Source organism: Amblyomma mixtum, chromosome 3, assembly GCF_055824585.1.
Source record: "Amblyomma mixtum isolate Tamu chromosome 3, ASM5582458v1, whole genome shotgun sequence".
Classification (NCBI taxonomy): domain Eukaryota; kingdom Metazoa; phylum Arthropoda; class Arachnida; order Ixodida; family Ixodidae; genus Amblyomma; species Amblyomma mixtum.
The window spans coordinates 288,771,583-288,799,374 of NC_143014.1; the positions used below are offsets into that span (position 1 = coordinate 288,771,583).

Below are 27,792 nucleotides of genomic sequence, written 5' to 3' on the forward strand. Positions count from 1 at the left end.
TCGGCTGCTGATCCCAAGTGACCAGTTCGATCCCGGCCGCGGGGTCTCATTTCTATTGCGGCGAAATTTTAAAAACGCTCGTGTGGTGTGCAATGTCAGTGCACGCTGAAAAACCCCCGCTCGTCTCCGTTACTCTGGAGTTCTCGATCCACTTCAACGTCCCGTGTCGCTTCGACAGGTTAAACCCCAGGTGCTACTGCTACTATTACGAAATAAAGGATGTGTAATTTGGTTCCTTTTTTTCTGATTGTGAGCAAGCTGCCCACGTACTAACATTCCTTGTTACACTTGACGCAGATAAGGAAGAAAAGGCGGGCTTGTTAAAGCGATAAGATACTCAAGAAAAAAATTAAATAGCGATTGTAATGATTACGCCCAGAAAGATGCCACTTTAATGAAATGCAATTCCTATGAAATAGTTTTTTGTGTAATGCAGATGCGCTGAAATTGTTCTTATGAAAAATATAGATGCCAATAGCCAGCTGGTTAATCAGGTGTTCAGGTCAGGTGTTCAGGTTAATGAAGATTCATTTTTGCCAGTGGGTGCCCGGATGTGCGCACACCGGAGTGTGCATTAAGGATGGGGGCGGCACACGCCCAAGCGCACGCATGCACACACTCACACCGCGGTTATTTTTGGGGATTAGTATATAGTGCTAATGCAGTAAAAAAATACCATATTTTAACCTCTGGTGGGATTCATACCAGAAGCAGCGCAAAAGCTTCGTTTACCTTTGTCTTAGGGTACTCGGCCATCTCCAAAGCTTCTTTTTATTGTTTTCGCATGGAATATCAAAACCCTCCCTGACCCTCCTCTAGCCTTACCTGACCGCGTCGAATTCAGGAATCTGAACATGCGGTCTCGCATCACTATCACGCCACCATCACGGAATAATTACAAGATTCCGGAAGGCACGCACCTCAAGAAAGAGTAGCTAGTCAGGGGGTTGAACTTGCTCAGCACCAAGCTGCTGTGCTAAAATGCACTGTTCTCTGAGCAGACCTCGTTCAGAGCGGCGGTTCTGCGTGTTTATCCACCACGAGGCTTTTTTACACGCTAAAAAGTCGTACTAACATGAAAAGTTCCAAAATAACATAGCATCACGGGCCCAAAAATAATTTCATTGCTCAATAGTTTGTCGTTGCTCGCACAGGCAGCAATTCACTGACCATGGCACAAACGCCCCTTGATGCGAAGGAACGTCCTAACGCACGTCCTAACGCACAAGGGAGGTGTTTAAAGTCTCAAAAAGGCTTTTGTGGCTGGCTGAACCTACATCCGCTGAACTCGCATTAAACACTGGTGTCAAGAAGGGCTAGGTAAGGCTGCAGACGTATGGGTAGGGGAAGTAGTGACCGATCAGAACCTTTGTCATTTGTCTTCTGGAGAGGTTGTACAGGTATTCTAAAGAAAGCGAAGAGTATTAGCGAAAGCGAAGTGTATTAGCACTAAATTCTCTCACGACCAAATCCAGAAAAGACGGATGACCACTTCCGCCTACTAAGCACAGCTGTCACTAAGGGGTTGTTCGTGGTTTCGAATAATAAGAACCTTGAAGCAAGTTGGTGGACAAAAATTAGAGGGGACACTTATCTCTCACGAAAGCTCTCAAGAAAATTATAGTCTACCACGAAAAAAGTCGGCAGAGACAATTAAGTGACTGCTTACGCGTGAGAAGGCGTAAGCCTGCCCGCTCACTTTGTGAACGCAGTCGTCGCGCGCTGGGGCGTGATGTAACCCGGTGTCACACAGCTGGCAATTCTACCTCTGCATGGCTATACGCAGCCGCCGCCGCGACGCCGCCGCACCCCTTCTTATCCACACGCTGATCCACCTTAAGGGTATGACGCGATAGGTAATGGGTTAATGCCTATATATGAAGAATTGGTATTTCATTACTTAACATTCATTTATAGCTCCCTGGGAGTCCTCATGCCCCTTCTGGAGCAGTGGTGTAGCGGGTAAATGATGCGCCACTGCCCTGGGACGACAGGCACTGCAACCGATGGAATTTGTGCGTTCCAGACTGCTCTTGCCAAGCGACCAATCATTAATTTAACGGACACCTGCCGCAGTGCGCAGTTCGCTCGCAACCCGGTAGGCAGGCTGTGATGACGTCACAAGGTTACGGGACCTAGTTGGCCCACCTGCTTCCTGGGTTGCTTCCCTGGGGATTTTTCGCTCACGGTCAACGGCGCCGACGACACCGACGACGACACCGGGTTTTTTGAAGCGATAGCTTCACTCTTCTAGATGAAGCCGTGTATCGCCGTGTGTGCAACACACACAGCCTGCCCACCTGATTGTGAGCAAGCTGCCCACAGGTGGTAGTTAAATTAATGACTGGTCACCCGGGAACGGCAACCTAGACTGCACAAGGCCCACCGCTGGGAGCACCTGCCATCGCAGGGCAATGGCGCATCGCTTAACCGCTGCACCACTGCGCCAGGAGTGGTACCAGGGCTCCCAAGGACCTATATGAATATAAAGTAAGAAATCCATAACGCTATCGCGTCATATCCTTAAGTAGAAGCTTAAGTGGCCCTTCATTTTTTGAGACGCGCGCTCCCAAACAATATCGCGTTAAAAGGTACATGACGGATTCGCCAGACTTTATCAAGGGAGCAAAAAATTCTGTCGACGCACAGGCTCCCTTTGACAGTGCCCCACAGAAGTCACAGACATTCTATAATAACCTCGTACGTTGCGGCACTTGCTACACCTTTGCAGCGATACCTCAGCAAAATCACGAGTGCTCACTCAGAAAAGTTTGGTAAACCTATGAGCTCACTCAAACTCACACTCACTTAGGCCCGCGCTCACTCGAACTCACGAAATCAAGTTCAGCTAGGCTCAAAGCTAATTTGCAATCACTGCGACTCACGGCTCATCCGGCTCATTCATTTCGACTACCGACTCATCTGGGCTCCCTCGCTCGTTTAGGCTCACGGCTGATCTGGACTCACTCATCTCACAACTCACATTTCATTAGGGATCATTCACTCGTTTTGACTCGGCACACGTGGGCTCACTGCACTGAAGCGCCGAAGTGACTCGCCCCCGAGCCGACCAAGCAGCACGACAAAGGACCCCCGCCCCCAGCGAAGTGGTATGGTGGGACTCGGACAAAACTTCCGCCACATCCCCACGCGGCGCATTACTGCACAGGGACCCGCGCAAACAAACTAGCGCGCCGAGTACCAGCCTCGGCCACTTTTAGACAGCCTTTCTTTCAACCGCCTTTTTCTCCTGTTGCCTGAATTTTTGCTCCAGTCTTCAATAAATAAGTTTTGTCTATCAAGAAGTTTGGAGTGGCTGCCCCAACCGGCAACGTGTCGCTGGACGAGTGGACGAAGGCGCGAAGTGCCCTTCGAACTGCTAACCACGTACAATCATAGACGAACCAGCCATTCCGACGAAGATCCGGTGTTTCAACTTAACTGGTGCCGTGACCAGGATGACCAGTGTTTCAAGTTAACTGCTAGGCTGCTCAAAAGATAAATGTTGGAGGTGTGCCGGGGGGGGGGGGGGATTTGACTGGCAGGTAGGTTACAGGGAGACGGAAACATGTCTCTCTCTGATAACTGCTGATGCAGGGCAGCTTCTTTTCTCAGCAGTGTGCGCTAACGTAGGGGCCGCACGCGGTGGCCCTAACAGTGCTCGCGTAAGTACTCTGCGAAGCAGAAATTTCCAAAGGGCACGAGCTTCAGGAGATGCCTATTACTCACGCGATGGTGTCTCCGGAACTGCCGAATCTGGAGGGTTTTGTAGGCGCTAAATCCAACAACTTTTAGCTTTACCTCATCACATGGATTCTACCGCATACAAAGCCTATTTAAAAAATTTAGTTCATCTGATTTTACGGCTCTTGCCGCAGATTTCTATCTTTTGCAGCGGAAAGTACACTGAAGTGTATAAAATTAAGACATCTCGCAATTTACAAATCTGGAATTTTTAAAATTTGTCTACCACTTTCACCGGGGGGAACATAACAAGGTTGATTAAAACTCATCTAGTTTCGGAATTTTTTGTCCTGAACCCATTTGAACCCGTTTGAACCGGTTCGACCGAGTCCGAACCAGTTCGAACCGGAACGGAACGTCGCTCCGGAGCCGTTTTTGCTGAGATGTGCGCCGTTTCTTTCAGTCCGTTTTCTTTAATCGTGCAGCATGAGTGCCGCGCTGCCGGGATGATCGCTGCATGCGGCAGAGGTAGGTGTTAGGTACCTTCGTAGTGCACGCATCCGGCCGGCTCGAAGTGTCACGTTCAACTGATCCATGGTTGCATGCAGGGAGAGAGCAGCTGGAAAGTGATGATCTTTGAAGATGCAGTTTATGTATTTTTCTTTCACGAGTGAAGAGGATTGCGACTGGCACGGTATTTAACCGCCATCGCTCTCGTTCTCGAGCTACGTGGACAGTCACGCTCAAGGAGCCGCGTAAAGGGTCCGAGGTATAGCCAGGCAGTTCATTGCAAAACGTTATGTATGTGCTGTAGACATTTCCTGTGCATAAATCCTTTTCCATGGGATATTCCTCTCTCGTGTCTCCGCAAAACCCACTAGTAGGAAATAAGAGATGACGACGGCAGCGAATAACCAAATCATCACTCCTTCTATAATGGGAGAGTTCTATACCATATGTCAGCTGCACATTTCGGGCGCACTGCGGTCCGGGATACCTGACGGTCTGCTATACGTCACACGGACGTGTCAAGGGCCTAAAACAATTAAAGCTCTGGCGGGGACCTTCGCGCGCGCGCGACCTGTATATATTTTAATTCGTTAATATGTAAATAGTTTTATTACCAGTGTACCTCTCCCCCTGTCCTTTCTACTATCCCCTCACCTCGTTCATTTGACTTCTACACACTGCCTGCTATCCTTTATTTCCGCTGCCCCAGCTCAGGTGCTTCCAGCAGCGATGGCAGATGCCGGAGCTAGCAACAATCTTTCGCCCAGGCCAGTCACCCAGCATCGGACTGTGCACCCCGCATATGCGACTCTCCACGGATCGCGCGGTGTGCGGCAGGAAGAACCAAATGCACGAGAACAAGAGCTGCCGATCGAAGGGCACCTGAAACACATCCCAAACGCGGGGGTCACCGCAAGGCGGGCTGGGAGGGAGAGGCAAACGGGAGACGCGGCCGAGTAAAGACACAGCACCAACGTACTTCCCGCCCTGCAGATCCTCATAGAACCATCGTTAAGTTTTATTAAACAGTTCTCTTTGATCGAGTATCCAGCGTATTGCTGTCACATAAATTTCATTAGGAGTTTGCATTATCCCGAAAAGGCAATATAATTTAGAAACCTCTACGTTAACTTCATTCCGATCATTTTGTTTTTGCTGTCAGTGCATGAAACGAGGTTTAAAACCGAAACCGCTCTTTATGCGCTTTCGCATTGCGTGTTCCGAAACTGTTGAACTGTTGCTGCCCAGAACGCCTAGGAACTAGTCTGTGCGCTGATCAGCTGGATGAGCCCCGTCCGCTCCATCGCTCTGCGCGAAGCATGGGTTTTTGGCCCGGTGCAGTTTTCTTCTTTTGACTCGGGAGCTATGAGCTAAGCATATGATGCGATGAAAAGCTTTTTTGCGCGCGGAGGTAGAGTGAGGAAGAGAGAGAGTGATGCCGCAGCTCGTAATTGTGCCTGTCGTTTCACGTAACCAATGAGCGATGCGGATGTGCGAGGCTTCTCGAGTGACCGAACATACCGAAGCCACCACAGCGCCGTTGCGGCCGCGTGGATTCCTCTTCGCGCCCTCTACACATTCATTATTTCAACAGATACTCTCTGTTTCAATCATGGGAAACCAGCAGGAAACTGATTCTACTTTTATGGCCAAACCATGAAATCCGCCATTTTGTCCAGCCTTCGTGGGGCCCCCTAAGCATGGAGGGCCCGGTTCCTTTGAACCCTTTGAACCCTTGATATTCCGGCCCTGTGTGTGGTATATCTGTAGAAAGAATTGAACGCCTCATACTCATATGTGATGTTATCTATCCGGATGTCGGTGCAGGCATGCGCCGTCACTCTTCTTGAGGCCCTAGGGTTTAGAGATAACAATGGTCATGTAAATGGATCTGCGGTCGAAGGTAACAAAAAGCTATTGGAAGATTGGTGGTTCAGAGGCAGAGAGGTGAGGTTAGAAGTGTCGGAAACCATATTGAAAGGAAATGGCGAATTTTTATAACAACTTACAACACAGTTAAACAAAAATAAAGAAGAAAGCCGAGCATAGTTGCAACTGCCCTCGTTTCAAAGGCGACGCTCCTATCCATCCACCCACCCGCCGGCAGCACGGAACTACTAGTAGACTGCAACGGAACCAGTTCCGCACTGCGCTGGCACCAGCGGCACTTTTTCAGGATTGGTGCCGTAAACCAGTTCTGTACCGAATGCAGCTCATGTTTCACATCGGCGTGAGCAGAGCAGCGACGCCACTGTTGCTAAAAGTTGTGTGCGCGACTTGCAGGTTCTAAACTCCACTTGTAAAACGCAACGTTGGTAAGAAGTGAGGAAGAGAGGAGCGCCATGGTGAAACTGGGCGTATCAACCGCTTATGTACGCCAACAGCATCGCGATTTCCTGTTTTAAAGGCGCGCGGACAGAGATCGTAGTGATGCGTGGGGAACTTAAAAATATTGATGGAGCACGCCCTCCTCAACACCTGACTTGGTTTCCACTTTTCGTGCCAAACCGATGGCCTGGGGAGTGACCAGCGCATTTCCGCGATTTCAAAATTGGCGCTCTAGAGGCAAGGGGCAGTATTCTTTGGTATTAGAGCATTGATAACTGCCTCCTAGCAATTAATTTTCAACGTTCAGTTTTAAAATCGTGATATGAAGTGTTGAAAGCACAAGTTTGTTGGTTGTGCTGAAGCCGGTACCGATACCCCGACCATTGCCTCTTATACAAGGGGTCGCCTGCCGCAGAGACGTTTGCTACAGCTACGGCACGCGCATGTCACGGCCGCGCGGCAGTGTGTGCGCGCTTCATTTGCAAGCGGCCACCAAAAGGATCGCTATCTATCACCTCTAGTGGAAAGGAGGAAAAAGGGAAAGGGAAGGGCAGCTGGTTTTTGTCGCACACGGCCGGCATCTCTCTAGAGAAGGCAATGCCCCATAGGAGAGGCCCTCGCTATGCGTTACAAAAAACGTGCAGGAAGTCACGTGGTTTCGCAAGGCCTACTGGGATTTCTTGGCCAACGGCGCAGCCAATAGCAGCGTTGGGCGCAGCGGCGTCGTCTGCTTCACGCATCACCAATGTCGGCAGACCGGTCGAGTAGAGTTGGAAATTCGCACTTTTATTCAATCGTTGTGGTCCGCGGGAGGCACAAAGTTCCAGAGGCCTGTAGTCGGTGCTGGTCTTCATTGCTGTGCTCTTAGTTCATTCATGATGCCGTCTTGACGAAAGCGGTTGTTTTAGAAGCCCGCGACAGCTTTCTCTGAAAAGGCTTGGCGCTGCAGCTTCGCTATTCTCTTTCGGCTTTGTACGGTTGCGTCCCTCAACGCTGCTAGTCTTGTTCCAAGGAGAAATTGACAGTGCCGACGGCTCATAAAGCGATAGACGACGGTGACACGCTGGTTTATGGTTACAGCAGCGCGGGAAGAAAAAGCCATTTGCGAGTCGGCGCTTGTTTTGTGTATGTATACGTGTTCTGCGTGTTCCTTCATTTTTGTGTATTTTTCCCGCGCGGTTTTAACCACGAATAAATACAAACTCGTCCAGACCGTGTCCTTGTAAGTATACCCGTTGCGTCTACATTCCCCTATGTATGACGGTCACAATTGTTGGCGACCGATATGCGTGGGCCGCGGTGTGCTCACCGAAGCGTGCAGTGCCAAGAAAGCCGCGCCGCATCCGATGGTATCCGTCAGCAAAGCGATACGCGAAGCAGTCTGAAGCGTACCATATCTGTTTACTGTACGCTGTGCGAGCGAAATGTCAAATGCGTGCAAGTTTTCTCCGATATGGACCCAGTGGATCGACCGACCCGCGCTGCTGTCTCGATCGAGTGCTGTTGTGCGAGCGTAGGGACACATAGACGGGTTTAGGAGGCGCAGTGTTAGGTTTAAAACATTTGCGCTTAAGGGTGGTGAAGTGTAAGGCCATGCCATTGTAAGATTGAGTGTACCTCGCAACTTACCGTTTACCGAGATTCCGAGTCGACCTGCGACCACCTTGCCGAGTTGCACTTTCTTGCATTCAGCTGATTAAACGCATTAGTGAAGTCCAAAATTTGTAGTTTATTGGACAATCAAAATATGAGCCTTAAAAAGGATTGATACAGCATAGCACTTATTACAAAACATAGTTTGCTACCTGAAGCAAGCAAAATCTTTTAACAAAAGTGATAACACTCGTTCGTGTATGGAAGGAGAACACACATAAAAAGGATTCAACATAAAGACTAGAAAGAAGAAGAAATGCACAACTGAATTAGATCACTTTGCAACCATGAACTATTCGAACAGAGAGAGTAAAGCATATCTGAAGGCAGTAAATGAGGGCTTTGAGACAGAAAAATATTTGTGGACCGATCTTGCCAACTTGTGTGAGAGCTTTCATTTCTCGGTAGTTGTTTCTGCATCACAAAGTTGATAAAATTTAAGCAATGTAAATGCAAAGTAATTGGAGCACTGTGTGGAAGTTACTTGAAAAATTGGTAACAGTTGTTCCAGCTGGTGGAAAAAGTGAATCATTTCCCTCCCTTCTGCTTCATGTATTCCTTTCTGTAATATATGTAAAGAAAGAGAGTACCCTGCTGACACTATTTCTATTGTTGCAGTGTTGTATTCGACTCTTATCTGCCTAGCCTGGAACAGTATAAAAATAGCATAGTTTTCTGTCTAATTTTCTGTTCTGTTTGTTGTGTGCTATGTGGTACTTGTGTGCACATGCTGTTTTATATTTGTCAAAACCACGAGCCAACCAACATACAACATAGTCTGCACATAAGACGGGCATTTGAGCTGTGCACAACTAAGGCATGATGACAGCTAAAGAATGATTAATATAGTGTACAAATTGCGGCTGGTAGAATCATAAGTTTTTCCTCTGTATGCATATGTACCAAGTGCATGTGGAAAAGTGTTTTCATCATTTAAGAACATGAATTTGTTGCAGGTTGCGAAACTTATATTTTTTATTTATTTATATATACTGCAGGCCCATGTTTTGGCCCAAGTAGGATGGTCATACAAATGTAGAATACAACAAGAAGAACATATACAATGCGAGGAAGAACACATGGGAAACAACGCATTTCTTAAAAGAACAACTGTATGATAAAACTAATATTGGGTAATAAATGGCAACAACACATCTCATGTATGATAAGAATGCGAAATGCATGACAAATAACTCTTCTGGAAGGAAAACAGGATATGTTAAGTATGCAAAATATGGCTTTCTAGTCCTTTCAAAAAATCTTTGCTCTTAAAAATGTTGCGTGGTAAAGAATTCCCTTATATGCTAGAACTTATATGCTAGTGCTTAATCTGTTGCTGCGTGCAGTGGGATGATCACCGCCTTTTGACACTACTAGTTTGAAAGGCCAAAATCACCTTCAGTTGTGTTGAATATCTAGAACTAAAATTGTAAGTATGGTACACTAATTACTCTCTTGATTATTCCGGCTTCTATAGTATAAAAAACATGCACTCCATATCTTTTGCAAAATACGATACATCAGTCACCCTGTACCCTAAAGGACAGTAGTGCAGGCACGCTAAAGAAAGCTCTAGGAGACTGCTAACTGCAGCCCCTATTCTTGAACATCAGTGACCAATAGTACATGTCCATCTGTGAAGCTACAGCATATAGATTCATGAACAAGAACTAGCATTTGCACTCTGGACATGTACTGCTAATGTTACTTAACTGACTTCTTTTTGAAAATGTGCGTATTGTTCATTTACCACAAAAGACAAAAATCTGATTTTAGGAAGCAGGAAATTTCGGGTTGATTCAGTAGCAATGAAGCTAAATCAAAGCCCTGATTACTCCTGAAAAAACTGACAGTTACTGCCATCAAGCATGAGCATAAAATCGGTGGTGTACATGACGCATTCACATTTATTCTTTTCAATACTCAGTATGGCAGGTTGTAATGTACTCTAAATTGTGAGCGGCCGTTTGAATAGAATTTTATTATTCACATTTATTCTTTTCAATACTCAGTATGGCAGGTTGTAATGTACTCTAAATTGTGAGCGGCCGTTTGAATAGAATTTTATTTTGACAAAGTCAGACATTTACCGTATTTACGCGTGTAATTTGCGCCCGCACTTAGATTGTGCACCCCAAAAAGTTCGAACTTTTAACCGGATTAAAAAAAAAAACTACTCGCACATTTTGCGCACAATGCTGAGCCAGACCACCAGCATGTATACGCGGGTACGAACTGTGCGCCGTTAACCCGGCTTGCTCGCGCTGGCGGTTGCTATCCGGGAAGTTGCGCGCGCGCCCAAATCCAAAACTCTACCGTACCGTTTGCTATAGGTTTGCCGCTAGTCAGCCGGGCCACACGCAAGGGCCCCGCTTTATTGCCCGTTATCTCCTCCCACTGCTGACTTCGCGATTGAATCTTTGCGCGTTTATTGCTTTGAGCTAAGCACGTGCCGTCATGCCACCCCGCGGGGAGCTACATAGCGTGAGTGGGGCGGACGAGTCAACCTTTTTGTTTGCCAGAGAGGGGTGCCAACCTTTTTTTTTTTAGGACGTGTTCGGATAACTCGCTTGCGCGTAAATTGCGCACCCTCTTTTTGGAGCCCTAATTAAAGAAAAAAGGTGCGCAAATTACGCGAGCATATACGTACGGTGCTCTATGCCTATGGAACTTCTTTGTGATTTCCTTTGTAAACGAACTATAGTTTTAAGGAATCACAGTGCTCTCTTAGTTTTAAAACAGTGACACTTCCCAGGCGCTATGGCCGAGATAACAACAAAAAATGCACCGCCATACAGATTACTGCTAGGCGCAAACATTTGCACACTACAAGTAATAATCAAATGGAAATGATGCCCCAAAGAAACTGCGGTGTGCTCGATGCTATAGATGACAAGGATCTCTTTTTTTATTTTCTTCTAATGAGGGAGTGCGTGAGCTAATAAATAAATAATCATGTACAGTAAGCAGATTTTCATCAGAGCCATATATATAAACCGCAGACAGTTTAGGAGTAATGACACAATTACTTTTCATCTGTGAGGGAATACTGTAGCCGTGCTACTCGATCATAACGTCTAGCTAAAGCCATTTATTCGCAAATCGTTCTATTTCTTGCATGAACACCTAAAACGTCATATTGAAAGGATACATGCAGTCAAGCTATATAATAAGCACCTTCTCGATAAGAGCATTTCTTTCCAATCTCTTGAGAATGTATCGAGGTGGTTCCTCACCTGAAGGGGGACGGCATCCGCACGTATACGAACTACGAGCGGCGACATCCGATCGAAGTGGTCGGGCAGAAAATGTTTTAAACATATGCAGGTCCATTTTTCTGGTTCCCAGTCGCTTTGGCCTCGTCTAACGGCCTGAGTCCACTGCCTCCTTCGCTCTGGATCTTTTGGAAACCTGTTTGAAAACAATACTATTCACTGCACTCGGACAAAGAGCCACGAATAAGGCCGGGGCGGTACGAATACCACGTTCACGCCGTGTCGTGCGTTATGTTCTGAGAGCATGAATTTTACTCATTACGCAGTCAATTAAATACGAAAACAGAATGCAGTATACTTACGTTTGGAAAGTGACGCCCAGTTCTTGTCCTGGCGTGAGCGGCCTACACCCAGGAACGCAGCAGCTGGGCATCGCAGCGTCTTTGTTGTCAATCGGAGCACAAGTCTCACTTTCCGCCGTGTCTGACAGCTGCCGACAGCCAGGCGCGGCGCGAAATCGTCTGCTCGCGCCGCTCGCGTGGATCTTCGCGGCGCTAGCATGCCATTGGCTGAGACAGTGGCCAAGTGTCATGGCGGAGCCCAAGCTTCCGGCTTCCAAAAATGTGACGTAGCAGCCTCTCCTCTTTTTCTTCTTTCCTCCATGCAATGCCCCGACGATCCGACTTTCAACCAATCGGAGGACTGGCTGCTAGCCATTGTTGGTACCGGGCCTTGTGGCGCGGTTTTGCGTGTTGGTGTTGAGTACGAGGTTAGTGTTTTCGTCTCTGGTGTTTACGTCGTAAAATTGAAGAACAAAGTTTTTACAGGCTGCCACCATGGAACGTGTGACGCGTAGTCATCGCTACGAGCGGCGCCCGGGCACTCGGGCGCAGTCGCGGCGTGCAACGCCTAGGCCAGCTGCCACTGCGAACGCCTCGTGTGCAGGCAGTGACCCGGGAGCTTTCCCGCCCGAAGGAGCGTCCGGCACCTCGGGCCAACCCTGCGATTGCTCGGTGAGTGTCTCTTGTCGCTGAGGGACACGCCGGAGGAGTCGTGCGCCTCGTGCGCCGCCGATCAGTTGGGCCCCGCAGAAACGAGCGGCTACTACATCCGGAGGGATGGTTTCGTTTTCCCTTGTTTCTATGCGTATTCGGATAAATTAAGTGGTTCCGCGCAGCCTTATTTGCTTTAAGCGCGCGCAAAAGTGCTGTCGAGTGCAGAACGCGTGTGATGCATTCGGCGATCACTTCGACATGGGCCTGTTTCGGTGGCGTTGGCTGCTTTTCATGGTAGCACGCGCTGCATATTTCTGCATCTTTCTAGAGAAGGCAATGGTTTTAGACTGTTTATTCGCACGAAAACATAAGCACGCAGAGCTGAAGGGAAAGTGTTGCAAATAAGTTTAGTTTTGTCTCTTATAGATTACTTAAACCCTCTTTGGTTTATTGGGGTTTAACGTCCCAAAGCAACTCAGGCTGTGAAGAACGCCGTATTGAAGGGCTCCGGAAATTTCGACCACCTGGGGTTTTTTAACGTGCACTGACATCGCATAGTACACGGGCCTCTAGAATTTCGCCTTCATCGAAATTCGGCCGCCGTGGCCGGATCGAACCCGCGTCTTTCGGGTCAGTAGCCGAGCGCCGTAACCACTGAGCCACCGCGGCAGGGCACTTAAACCCGCTTAACTTAACGTAAACCCTCTTTAAATTAAGTTTAAATCTTTTGTGAAAACCACGGTGGCAAACCTATCAGCAGACGAACGGTTTAACGCGTCTGCAGACGCACGGTTTAACACGTCTGCTGACTGCTACCGCTCGCTGCTTGGAAATGTTTCGGTCTTTCGACACTTCAGCAGCAGTTTTACTTGCTCGTTGTGCGTACTGAAAGGAGTTCGGTTTTGTGAAGTGCGATGCGGTATTGTTGCGTCTTCGCTGCACCTCAAGCGAACGAAGAAAAGAGCCCAGAGTCTCATTACATGAGCTACCATACGACAGCGCTACGCGGGACCGCGACACCTCCACCACCCCTGACCACCCACCGCATTGGCGCAGATAGGGAAGTAGCTAGCGCCATCTCTGAACAACCGCTCGCAACTGAAGGCACAGCGGCTGCAATGTGTGAGCGCGCGACTCCGCAGGCATCTTTCTAGAGGAGGCAATGCTAAAACGCACGGAGGGGGTCGTCTGCTGCAGAGACGTCTGCTACAGCCAACGTTACTAGATTACTTTGCTACAGCAACGGCACGAGCATGTCACGGCCGCGCGGCAGTGTGCGCATGCGCACTTGAGTTGCAAGCGGCCGCCACAAGGATCGCTAGCTATCACACCAAGTGAAAAGGAGGAAAAAGAGAAAGGTAAGGGCAGCAGGTTTTTGCCGCACACGGCCGGCATCTCTCTAGAGAAGGCAATGCCCCGACGATCCGACTTTCAACCAATCGGAGGACTGGCTGCTAGCCATTGTTCGGTATCCGGCCGTGTAGCGCGGTTTTTGCGTGTTGGTGTTGAGTACGAGGTTAGTGTTTTCGTCTCTTGTGTTTACGTCGTAAAATTGAAGAACAAAGTTTTTACAGGCTGCCACCATGGAACTTGTGACGCGTAGTCATCGTTACGAGCGGCGCCCGGGCACTCGGGCGCAGTCGCGGCGTGCAACGCCTAGGCCAGCTGCCACTGCGAACGCCTCGTGTGCAGGCAGTGACCCGGGAGCTTTCCCGCCCGAAGGAGCGTCCGGCACCTCGGGCCAACCCTGCGATTGCTCGGTGAGTGTCTCTTGTCGCTGAGGGACACGCCGGAGGAGTCGTGCGCCTCGTGCGCCGCCGATCAGTTGGGCCCCGCAGAAACGAGCGGCTACTACATCCGGAGGGATGGTTTCGTTTTCCCTTGTTTCTATGCGTATTCCCAGAAATTAAGTGGTTCCGCACAGCCTTATTTGCTTTAAGTGCGCGCAGAAGTGCTGTCGAGTGCAGAACGCGTGTGATGCATTCGGCGATCACTTCGACATGTGCCTGTTTCGGTGGCGTTGGCTGCTTTTCATGGTAGCGCGCGCTGCATATTTCTGCGAAGTGCGTCCTCCATTGTTTCACTGGGCGACTTTGGTGTCATTGTTCTGGACCACGTGGTTTTGCAGAACTAAGCAGTATGTTCGTTTATTACTTGACAGCAAATTAAGCAAGTTTTGCTAGAGCGGCCCTGTGACAAAACAACTCAGTTGAACCCAGCGGGTTTACTTGCGAGATTGCCGACTCGACGCGCGTTCAGTGCGCCCGAGTTCTTGGGTTCAATCCCTGCTGCTTCTGCTGCATTTCGATCACATTGTAGGGCAGAAACGGTGCACATTGAGATTTTTGAAAAAAAAAAAAAAAACGGGTGTATGGGATCGCCCTGCGGTTGGGGCCTATAGTAGTTACCAAGGCAGGTACAAAGAATCATGGAGGAAATCTGCTCGGCGGTCGGACCGTCATGCAGAGTTGTATCCAACCGTAGTTGGTTTTCACTAAAAGTTGTGATGTTTAGCGCGAGCACGCGGTTAACAAGAAGAGGACGATTAATTAAACCTGTAAGCGCTGTTGTAGAGATCCGGAATTTGTTTTATCTGCTACAGCTTACTTCTTAGCCCTTGTTGTTCGAGCACGTTGAAATATGATTCCATCAATTGGTTTCTGTCTGGCCCTGTGGGAAATTTGAGTACGCCTTCTTTCCATTCCTTTTTTGGAGAGGTGAAGGCTGCCCAGATTGCAGATTGCCCTTCTGGAGTGTGCAAAGCTAGGAAGTAAATGCCTGTCAGGACACATCTGGGCTAGCTGCATCAATAATATAAATTACATATCAGAACAAAAATGCGTGCGCTTGCTGGCTTGTTAAGAGTGGTAATAAATATTGATAGTTTTGTTTTTATTTTTTACTGCAGTGTAGCGGGAGGAACTGACAGCAGTGATTGGACTGGTCATCCTGAGAGGCCTTTCACAACCATGCAAAATACTCTGAAAATAAGCATCCAATGTTCAGTACTCATCTACCAATACTTGCTTTTTGCTTTGGAATTAAGACATGTTGGAAGTGTGAAGCACCCATATCCTTCTGCCTTCCATAGTCATAGCAGCTGTTCATAAAGTAGTAATAGCCTATTATAATCATTGTTTTTTTTTGTTTGCAATAACTTTTAGAACAGAAAAATGCTAATGGTAATGGCTAGCAAAATGAATTCTAATAGCAACCATGTTTTGTGAACGAAAATAAGCGATGATAAATGTCATTTGTGTAGGAACGAATGCCTAGACAAGTTGTTGTTTTTACGCAGGTGAATTTTAGTGTTAGTTTTAGCTTTCATTCATACTAACTCTTTTACCTTACTTTAACCGTCTTTTCACTTCCCCTTCCTTCATTCACCTCTCACTGCTTGCAAATCTTCCATTGTTTTTCCTTATTTCTGTTGGTTGCCTTCATCCATTGTGATTGGACTGTGTTGCTGATTATTATTTGCTAAGCTTCATAGTGTTTTTGCAGAAAGCAGGCTTAAGTACTCAGCAGCAGCAATACAGCCCTTTGATACACCTGCTGGCCATGAAACTCTTGGTGAAATTTAGTTTTGGTATGAAAGCGGGTGATATAAGCCCCACTGCCGATTGAAAGGCTGCAGCTGGCAGCCCGTGCAGGCGGCATTCAGAACAGGTTGTATTACAGAAAGTTTTTTGCATACACAGGCTGTTATTTTCTATTACCATGCGGCCATGTAGAAATGGCAGTCAGTTTTCTTTGTTCGGTTTTAGTAGCTTCTGCGTGCATAAGTTGAAAATAAGTGGTACCATGGTTGGCTCCTTATCTACGTGCACCTGGAATAGGTCGGTGAACTCACTCACGAGTGGACTCACCCAGGCTCACTCACACTTATTTCAGATGATGATCTGAGTCGTGAGTCCAGCCTCACATTCAAATCATGATCTGAGTAGCAGTGAGTCCACGCTCACATTCAGATTATGATCTCATCGAGTCATGAGTTCTGGCTCGCATTAAGATCATTATCTGAGTCGTGGGTTCGGGCTCAAGTTCAGATTATGATGAATCATGGTCAGCCGGTCGAGTTTCCTGTCCACTCGTAATACTTATTACGATTCTGATCGAGATGATGGTGCAAGCAATTTCAATGTTTCCTGATATTTAATTTCTGTGGCTGTTGCACTCCAGATTATGAAAACACGAGAAAAGTTTATTGGCTGCCACACTTGGTCTCGTTGGATATTACCTGTGGCTGGCTGTGACACGGTTGCTGTAGTCCTTCCTTTGCTGTTACTTAATTAGTTGCAGAATACATGCAGTGCCTTAGACCTTTGCGTCCCGCGAGCGGCAGCTACAGGCCTCAGCCAGGCCTGCCACAGGCTATCTGCAGTTCAGAGCTCATTGCATCAGTGTTAACATCATTTTTTGCATTTTAACTTAACTAAGTCATTAGGTCTGAATGAGGCCTAATGACATGTTCCCCATTTTTGCTGCCCGTAGCGCCATATCTTTAATTTTAATTCTTTGCTTTTTATGCATACAATGTCCCAAAAAATACTCAGTCTGGACTCATAGTCAGATGGCCAGATGTTATCTAGCAGAAAGGAATTCAGACATGCGAGGGTTGAAACTAAATGCGGACTTCTTTTTTTTGTTCAATTATGTCGCGGCATACCGTAGTAATGGAAACACGAAATTAGCCGTACATTTACAGTAGGGCATGAAATCGACCAAACCCTGAACCAAATAGAGAAAGGCGACAAGCACGAACGAAGATTCCTTGCAAATCATTTATTCGCTCACTTACCTTGTTCCTTAGTGACTTAAGGTGCAGAGGTGCCAAAAGAAGGAAAGCGATGATGCGAAGGGTGCGGGATGGGAAGAGGACATTGACACAGAGGGTTCAGGCTGTGAGTAACGCTGCCGGGCTGTGTGGGGACGGTCGATGGCACGTTTTTTTCTTCTTGTTAGGGGCTGTTTTAATGTGCCAAGATTCGAGTAAGAGCCTTTATTGGTAATTTGCTTCGGTTCTTACGATGGTGCTTTCGTTAAAGTTGATTCTATGGTCTGAGTGCTTGGAATGCTTGGCTATACGATTGTTCTCACTTGCGAAGCTGTGGACCGTTTTTGTGCTGCCACATGGACAAGTTGCAGAATATTAAGCTCTCTCCAAATGAAAACTGTCATTCACAGACGAAATGTTCACAGTTTTTTCGAAGGGAAATCAGGGAGATGCCTCTTTAGCTGTATGTAAGGGAAGTTGTTGAAAGGACATGGTGGAGAAGCCCAGAAAGCTTTCCAGTGAATCCTATATTCCCCAGACTATACCGCACCATGGTGGCATTCCCTCAGCAGCACTGTTCACTAACTTATCCATAGTAAATACTCGCTCTCTCTTTTTTCTTGTTGAGAGCGGGGGTGCAGTTGTGACAAACAGGTTGAGACAGGTACAATGGTGTTAGAGAATGCACCATTATACCCTTTGCGCAAATACACTCGATCTCGAAAGCTGGTGGTAGCCCGAGGGGCTTCAGGTTCACGAAGATTAAGGGGCATCCCCCCCTCTCCTTTTTTAAAAAGAATACCATGGAGGGAATATGACTTATCTTCGCGTTAACTTTTTCTGTTGGTAGCGCAGAAAGTAAAAACACCGTCTCTTAAAAAGGATTTTTGGCTGCAAAATTTTCCTGCAATTCTGCAAGCTGGGTGCACCCTTTCTAGCCACCACACCTAGGAGGTTGCTGGAAGAAGGTCCATTCCTTCCTTTAGATTTGTGGTTGAACCCCTCCTGTGCTCTCTAGACTTTGGACAAAGGCCATGTCTGTAATTAAAGCAGATCTGGTCGCATATAGGGTTCTACTTGCAGAAAAAGTAGTAGTCCAATGACTGGGTTGGGACATTAGAAGCGTCAAATTTTAAACAAGGCCCTAGATGGAATATGGGGTTGGACGCCCCACCCTGACCCCTTGTGCAGTGCTTGGCACGTGCGATTCATTAGCGACATGACGCTACGTTTGTGCGGCTTTGTATATAGAGCATTTGCATGTTGTAAATACTATGTACAGTGGTCGGCTCGCGTGCGCTTGTAATTAGAAAAGTGCCCGAACAGTCGCGCGCGTGAGTGTTCATCTTCGCTGTTCCTGTTTCTTTTATAGGTTTCTGTAATTAGTATATAAAGCTTTCCCTGTCCTATCGCTCCCCGCTGTACTTCTGCTTGCTATCATGTCCCTGCCCCTTTATTTAGGCTGGCGAAATCTCGGGTGCTTTAGATATTAGATAGCAATTGCCGTGGCAGTTCCAGTTAAAAATGCTGTCAGGTGTCAGTACATGCATTAGGAAAACAGTCAAGCAATGTCTCAAGCGGGCAATAACAGCTGATTGTGCTCGAATTCCTACAGCAATGCCTCAATACCTCTCGAAACGCACAGTTGCACTACTTAGTCTTATGATTCAACTGCCTCACTGAGCTGCTGGCTTGTGCTTTCTTTTTTCTACAGTGGCTAATTTTTTAATACTCCACTCAATAGTCATCTAACTGCAATGTATAATGCACGTCAATGTGTATGATGTTGAAAAAGATCAATCCGCATATTTTTTATCCTTTTTTTTTTCGTTTGGTTTAAATTGTAAACTCTGATTCCTACTTGTACATATTTGGCGCTTAGGAACATTAATCTGCCATTACCATGCCATACCATATCATAATACTGTAACTTTATGCGAGCAGGAATTAGTAATGTAATTTAATTGCACGTGCATGACTTCTAGGAGAGGATGGAGGCTTTTAATTTCAATGCTTTCCGAAAGTAAATTAGCGATGTATGCCACCGTTGGCCTTCTTGACTAATGGCCTGGCTTCCGTGACGATCTTCTCTTTTGCTTTCCACTGCTTGAGGGTACGGAGGCAACACCCTTTCTATTCTAAAATATTGAGAGCGCGTCGTACGAAGGGGTGGCCAAGTGGTTAAAGACATCACTTGGCTGCAGGCTTCGTCCCAACTGCCCAATGAATCACCTCAGGTGGGATTTCAGACCCTGGTCATTGGGCGTGGGCATGAGGGATACATAGGTAGACTCCACTGTGACAGCGGAAAGTGCGTATTACTTCGGACCTGCGCATACTTGTGTTTGCCTGTATGGGGTTCAGCGATATTCGACACATGTACCCCACCTTCATTGCTGGCTCTCTATGACCCGGCCTTGTGGACACCGTGAGAGAGATTACAGCATTGTTGCGGGGAGCCCTCCTGCTGCAATGGCGTGCTGGCGCCGTCACTGCCCAAGTCACCCTGAGCGCACCGTGGCGCCTTCCTTGCTACGCGTCATCGGAGAAGGGTGATTGACTGTTTCGCTAGAGGAAGACTGCAATAAATGTATCTTCTAAAGCAAGAGCATCACTTGGCTTGCTGTGCAAAAACTGCGCCATAGCCAGTAAGCCGTGGCAGGCACACGTGGCAGAAATGCACGGCAGAGACGCCATACATGAGTGACGTCATCACCATTAGTGAACTTTCTCCTTCCGAGAAGGGCAAGATGACTTCCGCAATGAATGGAAACAGGTTTGGGGATGCCCCTTCTCTTGCCTGGGGTCGCTATACAATACCCCCTCACTGAGATAACAAAGCAGACAAGTCTCAAGATGGGAGCGGCTGGCCCCCTCCGCCCCATGCACTGGGCGAGATGCCATTGTCCTACCTGACTTGATGTACATGTAAACAAACAGTGGCCTGTTGCCTGTGCGAGATAGGCTAGGAAATGCGATCTGCCGCTGTCGTATTCATGTAAATACAGCTAGAGATTACACAAACAGGAAAGTACCCGCCGCCGCGGTGAGTTGGCCTTCAGTTGAGTCTCTCGCGTCTACATCATCAGGTGGGACCGCAAAGTGTGACCGGAAGTGGCAGTTCACTGCCGATGAAGTATGCGACCATTGGAATGCAGCGAAACCACGTTCACCTCCCAAGCCCCTGACAACAACTCAGCAACAAGCAGTGCTCTCGCATTTACACATCATAAGAGTTGCTTAGGTGCCCGCATAATTTTTGTGAACTAGGGGTCATGTTTCTGGAGGTGAGCCTCTCTCCTACCTTTAGATCTCGCACCGCACCGCTGCACAAGTGTTTGTGTCCATGGTGGATTGGTGAAGCTTGTACCCAAGGTGTTTGGTGGGCAGATAACACCCTAGATGACACAATTTTTGCTCACGTCCACATAGTGCTGATTAAGAAAATGGTAGAGGATGCTACCCTGACAATGCGGCTAAACAGTGTACTCCAGATGGAATCCATTAGGGGATAATAAGGGAGAATGGGTTGCAGAGAAGAATAGGAAATTTGTTTATTACAATTGTATACAGCAGTAACGTAAATAATAGTAACGTAGCAGTTCTAAACAAACAAAGTCATTACGGGAAGCTCTCGTCCAGGGTTCGCACGGGTCCTTGAAAACCTTAAAAACCCTTGAATTTGAAAATGTGATTTTCAAGGCCTTGAAAACCTTGAAATATTCAGTGGTGCCTGGAAAACCCTTGAATTTGGTGATGATAGTCATTGGCGCCGTTCAGCAATTGCCTGTTGATCAACTGGCCACATTGAAAGTGAGGGTTGCCTCCCGATCCAAGCCAAGAAAATCCAGTCCGGTTCGAGCGTTCGTCCTCCATGTTGTCATATTGTCGGGTTGTGTTCTTTTGTTCGCTGCGGTCGCGCACTTTATATAGTTGCCGTGCTCATACCGCTTGTTAATCGCCTCCCGTTGGATTATTCAGGGCACGTGTATTGCAGCACGCGCTTGACGTGGACATAATTGTGTGTGCGCACAATGCCCGGGAAGTGCAATTTCCAGCGATCGTGGCTTAGCCATGACGAGTACAAAGACTGGGTTGCGCCGGACATCAGGAGTTCGCATCGTGCTTGATGCAGACCGTGCGGAAAAGTGTTTGACATCTCATCGATGGGAGAGTCTGCGCTGAAGAGCCACAAGAGGAGTTTCAAACACAGTGCAAGCATGAAGAACGCAGCAGGTAACTCCATGTTGAAATACGTGACATCGCGCGAGTGTGGCGAATCCGTTCGTGTGGTCGAACCGCAGTCCTCGAATTTGAATACCGCAAGCAAGGCTCACGATTTAGTGACAAAAGCTGAAATATTGGGGACTTTGAAAGTTGTCATATGCCATTACTTGTACAGCTCATCCACCCACACAAGCGATCTGTTCAAGAGAATGTTTCCCGACAGTGAAGTTGTGAAGGTCTTCACATGTGGAGAGAAAAAGTGCACGTACCTGGCGTGTCATGGTCTTGGACCATTCTTTCTATCATCCATTCATCGGGCGATAGATAAGTGGACTATTACGTCGTTCTGTTTGATGAATCCGCAAATGATTACCTCCATCAGAAGCAGATGGATATACATGTCAGGTACTGGGATGCATCTCAAAATATAACAACAAGGTACTTCACATCCGTTTTTATGGGCCACGCGATGGCAGATGACATCAAGGATAAATTGTTCAAGGCACTGGAGTCATTACCACTTGTTAAGATCCTACAAGTATCCATGGACGGACCGAATGTCAAGTTGAAATTTTTCAGAAGCTTTCAGGAGCACCTGCAAAAAAACTATCAAGTACAATGCCTAGATTTAGGCACTTGCGGTCTGCACGTTGGGCACAACGCCTACAGGGCGGGTGTAACTGCCAGCAAGTGGGGAGTGGACATTCTGTTGTCTAGTCTAAGTGCATTGTTTGAAGATTCCCCGGCGAGGCAAGAAGACTTCGTAGCAGTGACTGGTCAGGCTACATTTCCCCTTAAAGGCCTACTTGACCGAAATTTTTCAAACCGTAAAAAGGTTGTTTTTTCATAGTACACCCCCGTATCATGTTACCCACAAAACATTACGCTCCAGTTTCAAGCAGTTACGGTGCCAAAGGCACACAAAAATCGGAGTTTTCAATACCGAAACTGGAGAAACTGGCGCCATTGCCGCCCGCCGGAAGTGACGGATGTTTGAGACTGGAGGCCTGACAGGTTCGGAGCGTCTGCTCGTTGCGGCGCGAGCAAAGCGCTGGTACCAGTAGCGCGTGCAGCACTTTGAGCGATAAATACTGGTTATGTGTGAAAATACACATCTTAAAACGGATGAAAGACCCTAGAAAAAGTTTTAAACGTGTTTTATTTGCTGTAGTAGACTAGAAAACTCCTCGCTCAACCTCAGCGAAGATGATCGCGCCGCAATGCTAGTGAGCGTTGTTTGCCTGGCAATATTCGATTACAGCTTGCGCAAAGTTCGGACATAGCGAAGAAAGGAAGCATATTCAAATTTAGGCCAAGTAGAAGTGTTTGTATTATCAAGTCGGCTTATTTGAGCGGGCACGCGCGTGCCAACAGCACATGTGCTCTCTGCTGTGCGTGCAATATGGTTGTTGTCATGATAAAAAAAATGATCTGCTTTCTCCTTTTCCTTCTAATTTTCTCCCCGTCGAAAGATATTCCTGCCTGCGTATAGAAATTTGGAACAGGTGCTGTGAACATGAGGTAAATCAATAAAAATAGCTCGATGTCTAAAAAGGGAGCTCAAGAGAATCAAGCGCTGCGTTAAGCAAAAGAATATGCCAGAAGCAAAATTTGTGTTGCAAAATAAATATATATATTTTTCTCTTCGAGGACCGTGGCCTCAATGCGGTGCTGATGGTGGGCTGGTTCATCTTTGCGCGCCTCGGTCGGGCCAGCCACTGCGCGTTGCGAAATGCATGCCGATTCAAATGAACAAAAATTCATGCGCTGCGTTCATTACTGTATTTACCTAGAATCACTTACAGCCAGTGTACTGCAGGGACAGAAAAGTTTTTCTAATCTTTTCAAACCACACAGCTGGGCAGAACGACGTGTGGTTGCCGGACCCCAGTCGACCGTTTACACCCGCCGCGCAAATTACCATAGGCAGTGTGTCTGTACCGACTGAGTAATAATGAAGAACATATAATCAAAATTACGTGTTGTCTTTCTTTGAAAATATTATCATTCAAATAACATGCGTTCAGTTCTCTGAGGTCTTGGAGATGAGCCTCGAATGGTAACGCTGAAGCTTCCTGTAATCGACCTCAAGTATGAACGGCGTGAGGCAGTAAGAAATTCGACGTTTTCAGTAACGCTCATGCAGCCTTCCAAGATTCTCAGCTCAGCCTGCAAATCTTCGAGACAGCGGATACACTCGGCGCACGACGGCATTATTGCGCATTGGGCAGAGCTGTATGTGCAGTAAACGCGTGCATATGTTGATTCCTTTTCAGACGAAGCAGACCTCCCCTTAGACTTCTACCTGGTGTAAACAACGTGCCGTCAAAAGGGCAATGGAGTGCATACTGCAACCGCGCAAAATGACGAGGGACGAAGAGAGGAAAGCATAGGACAAGATACAGATCTGCGTCTTGTTCTGTGCTTTCCTCTCTTCGTCCCTCGTTGTCTTGAGCGGTTGCAATATGCCCTCCATTGTAAACCACCAACTAGCCCGCCTTCACTTGTTACATGTCAAAAGGGCGCTGCTCGATGAGCAAAACCGTCCACTTTAGCTTCTGAACCGGCTAAGCTAGCTTGTGACAAGTGGTCCCCCGTCCTCTTCATTCTCCCGATTAGACACACCTCGAATCCTTTCTTCTACGAATTATTACCCTCTTAGTTCGTGGCATGCTTTGCCGATCGGGCAAGAAACACGTACGTGCTCTGCTGCATGATGTAGACAGGGACAGGTCTACTGACAATGCCCAACCCAGAAAAGGGGTTAGCGCGAGGCAAAAGCATCAGTCACCCACCATTATCTTTTTTGAAGAAGAGAGGAGAATTTACGTTAAAACCTGAGCACCAGACCAGCTTTCGAGATCGGGGGTGAAGGGCAGTGGCCGAGAGGTATACATGGTGCTTTCCGCATTCCTCGTATTCCTTTCCGTGGCCACGCACTTCGTCAACATGATGCTAGCAGTTTATTTTTCTCGGAGACCATCGAGCTTCGCGGTGAAAACAGCCAGAAATGCGCCAGAAGAGGTTACAAGGAGCGCGCACTCACTTCTGAACGCCTGAAACTGGCAATGCCGGTGTCTCAATTGTGCGTCATTTCCGGTCAGGTTTGTTAGTTGCCCAGCACACCGCTAGGGGACTGCGTCGTCTGCTACAGAGGTTTTTGAACGCTTCTAGCTAAAATTCTAGACGCTTCACAGCCCTAATATTAAATATAAATATTGTTCATAACATGCACACTTTATCCACCGCAAAATTAGCCGAAGTAAACTTTCGGTCAAGTAGGCCTTTAAGTACGTCGCCCATCGCTGGGTTGAAAATGTTCCGGTAATTGAATGAGCCCTTGCACTGTGGCCTGGTGTGAGAATTTACATTGAGTCTGCAAGAAAGAAAGAAGTGAACCAGCCGAAATGTGCCTCCTTTCAAAACTTGCTCAGTGTCTCCAGTGACCCACTAGTCCCCGCAAAACTGAACTTTGCCCTTGGGATTGCACTGATTCTGAAACCTTTCCTGACGGACTATCAGGCAGACCAACCACTTGTGTTTTTTCTGGCAAGGGACCTCGAAACAATTGTCAGGAAGCTTCTCACAAAGTTTGTGAAGTGTTCAGTTCTCTCTACATCAGTCGGGACTACAGGCCTGTTGAAAATCAACATTGAAGACGTGAACAATCACACAGCACTTGAGAAAGTGGACATTGGTTATGCAGCTGAACAAATTTTGAAGAATTCCAAGGTCAGTGCAAAAGATACGTTTGCATTTAAAATGGAATGCAAGTGGTTCCTTGTTAGTGTGTGTAAAAAGGTTCTTGAGAAGAGTCCTTTAAGATTCCCATTGGTTAGAGGCCTTTCCTCATTGGATCCCCGTCAAATGTGCACCAAGCCAGACCAGTGCCTAGCAGGACTCAAGAATGTTTTGAATGCCCTCATCGCTGCAAAAGGTTGAGCGATCACCAATGGGACTGTTCTCTGTGAGTGCACTGAAATGCTGCAGATGGAGAAGCACAAGCTACGATTGTTTGAAAAGAGCTCTGACAGGCTAGACATTTTTTTCTTAGAACTCCTAAAGTTCAATTCATCCTACACTGAGCTCTGGACAGTAGTCGAACTTTTGCTTGTGCTCAGCCACGGCCAGGCAACTGTGGAAAGAGGATTTAGTGTCAACCGGCAGGTCTGTGTGGAAAACCTGAAAAGTCTGTCGTATGTCTCACAATGCGTTATATGTGACACCGTTGATAAGGCAGGTGGCATCCTTAACATTCCTATAACAAAGGAGTTCGTTTCAGCTGCAAGGCATCGTTATCATGCATATCTGGAGGCGCAGAAGAAGGAGCAACGTGAAGAAGCAAAGGAGTCAAAGAGGCACCTCGTTGAGGAAGAAATTGATACCTTAAAGCGAAAGAAAGCAAGACTTGAAGCAACCGTTCCTGATCTGACAGCTTCAGCAGACAACTTGGCTGAGAAAGCAGAAGAGACAGGCGACATCGTGCACATTGTGAAGTCAAATTGCCTTAGAAAAACGGCAAAAAGCAAGACGGAAGAACTTCTAAACATCAAGCAAGAAATAATCACAAAGTGTCGGGAGCTTTCATGAACGCTTGTTACGACCTGTCTTAGTTTAGTGTTAAACTAGTCAAGTCTGTAAGTACTTCTTTTTCTTAGTGTTCAATAAATTTGTTGCAGCGTGTTTTAAAAAAGTTGTTTTACTATAAAGGGTACTAAATTTAGTATTGAAATGAGTCCTTGAAAGAAACTTTTGGGGGTCTTAAAAGTCCTTAAAAACCCTTGAATTTGTGCCTTCATAGCCTGTACAAACCCTGTCGTCGCTCTCGAGAAGGGTTAATATATGGTTTAAAGGCTGAAACAGTCCGATTTAAAGGCTTAGTATTTATTCTGAACCAAGGGCAGCAAAGCATAAAAAAAACACCGATAAAGGCAAAAATATTGAAACAGCAAAAACAGTGCCAATCTATGATCTAAAAGGTTGCCCGAAATCGTTAGTGAATTGTAGAGCACAAAACCATAAAAAAGTACAAGTACCGGTGCTGTAGTTGTCACACTTAAATGTTCCTTAAGGCGCGTAACATTGGCCGTTGGGTGTAAAACATATTCAGCTGTCCGATGTGTGAGTTTATACGTGTCGTGAGTCAAGGTGAGACTGGCTGAGTCAAGAGTTGAAATGGACGAGTGAGCCCGAATGAGTGAGCGCAGATAAGTCGTGAGACGAAACGAATGAGCCCAGATGAGTCAGGAGGCGAAGTGAGGGAGCCTAGATGAGTCGCGAGTCAAAATGAGTGAGTGAGTCCGCAAGAGTCGAGAGTCGAAATGAGTAAGCCGAGGTGAGTCGTGAGTCGAAATGAGTGAGTGAGACCAAATGAGTCGTGAGTTGAAATGAGTAAGCTGACATGAGTCTTGAGTCTGAATGAGTTGTTATGAGTGGTTGACCCCTGATGACTAGTGAGTTTGAGTGAGCTCAAGTGAGTTGTAATCCTGACTGGTGAGTTCATGAATACGAGTGAGCCCAGTCCTCTGTGAATGAGTAAGCCGAGGTGAGTCGTGAGTTGAAATGAGTGAGTGAGACCAAATGAGTCGTGAGTTGAAATGAGTAAGCTGGCATGAGTCTTGAGTCTGAATGAGTTGTTATGAGTGGTTGACCCCTGATGACTAATGAGTTTGAGTGAGCTCAAGTGAGTTGTAATCCTGACTTTGGTGAGTTCATGATTGGTGAGTTCATGAATACGAGTGAGCCCAGTCCTCTGTGAGTATGAGTTTAAGTGAGCCCGTATGGTGACCAAGCTTTTGTGAGTGAGCACTCGAGATTTTGCCAAGGTATGGCACCTGGCTGCTGCCTGGGGAGACCTATCACTATTTAGGTGATATGTGAAACAGTGGTTGAGTATGCATCATGCTCATTATCCTGCAGTATGCATGCAGCAATAAAGTACTCCTTTAGAAGTTGGCTAGCAGTTGTACGTAGGCTACTTTTGCTGTGCTTACTGCTTGCAATACTCTGTTGGAGACAGGTGCTGTTTTACTAAAACCTTGCCTTTATTGTTAGATGCAGAGCACCAGCGCAACTTATTTTTACTGTGCTATGAATGCATAGCAGAGTGCCATCTTGGCATTCACGTTTTGACAGTAGATAGTGTTCTTTCAATCTTGATACTCACGCAACCATGGTTACTTCGATTCTCTCATCCTTTATGTGAATAAAGGTGCAATGAAACTCAATTTCAGTACATTGTTTTGCTTTTTGGTTGCATAGAGTGAGTTATAGTGATGCTATTAGCATCGGTAGTACCGCGCATGTTCTGGTCGTTAATATTTTAATTCGTTTGCAAAAACAATCGCAGCGCTGATGGTGTCACCACACAGTGGTGGTTTTTAGCAATGGATATGACATCATT

The 27,792-nt window shown here is 47.0% G+C and overlaps 2 protein-coding genes and 1 pseudogene across 2 annotated transcripts in view; 2 read left to right on the top strand and 1 right to left on the bottom strand.

Annotated features, from left to right (window-relative positions):
* The window catches only part of LOC149355113 (uncharacterized), a gene marked incomplete at its 5' end in the record, with an annotated part of 32,219 nt that extends 20,168 nt beyond the window's left edge, over positions 1–12,051 (bottom strand). Inside the window, 2 exons of the mRNA XM_089576067.1 lie at positions 11,412–11,586; positions 11,753–12,051. Of these exons, the coding sequence (XP_089432193.1) occupies positions 11,412–11,586; positions 11,753–12,051 (474 nt within the window). The remainder of the gene's footprint in view (positions 1–11,411; positions 11,587–11,752) is intronic.
* Positions 12,052–13,863: 1,812 nt separating this feature from the next.
* Positions 13,864–27,792, top strand: part of LOC149355114 (DNA (cytosine-5)-methyltransferase 3B-like) — a 139,503-nt gene continuing 125,574 nt past the window's right edge. Inside the window, exons 1-2 of the mRNA XM_089577599.1 lie at positions 13,864–13,901; positions 13,960–14,145. Of these exons, the coding sequence (XP_089433725.1) occupies positions 13,969–14,145 (177 nt within the window). The 5' untranslated portion in view covers positions 13,864–13,901; positions 13,960–13,968. The remainder of the gene's footprint in view (positions 13,902–13,959; positions 14,146–27,792) is intronic.
* On the top strand, positions 21,599–25,979 carry LOC149355115 (uncharacterized; annotated as a pseudogene).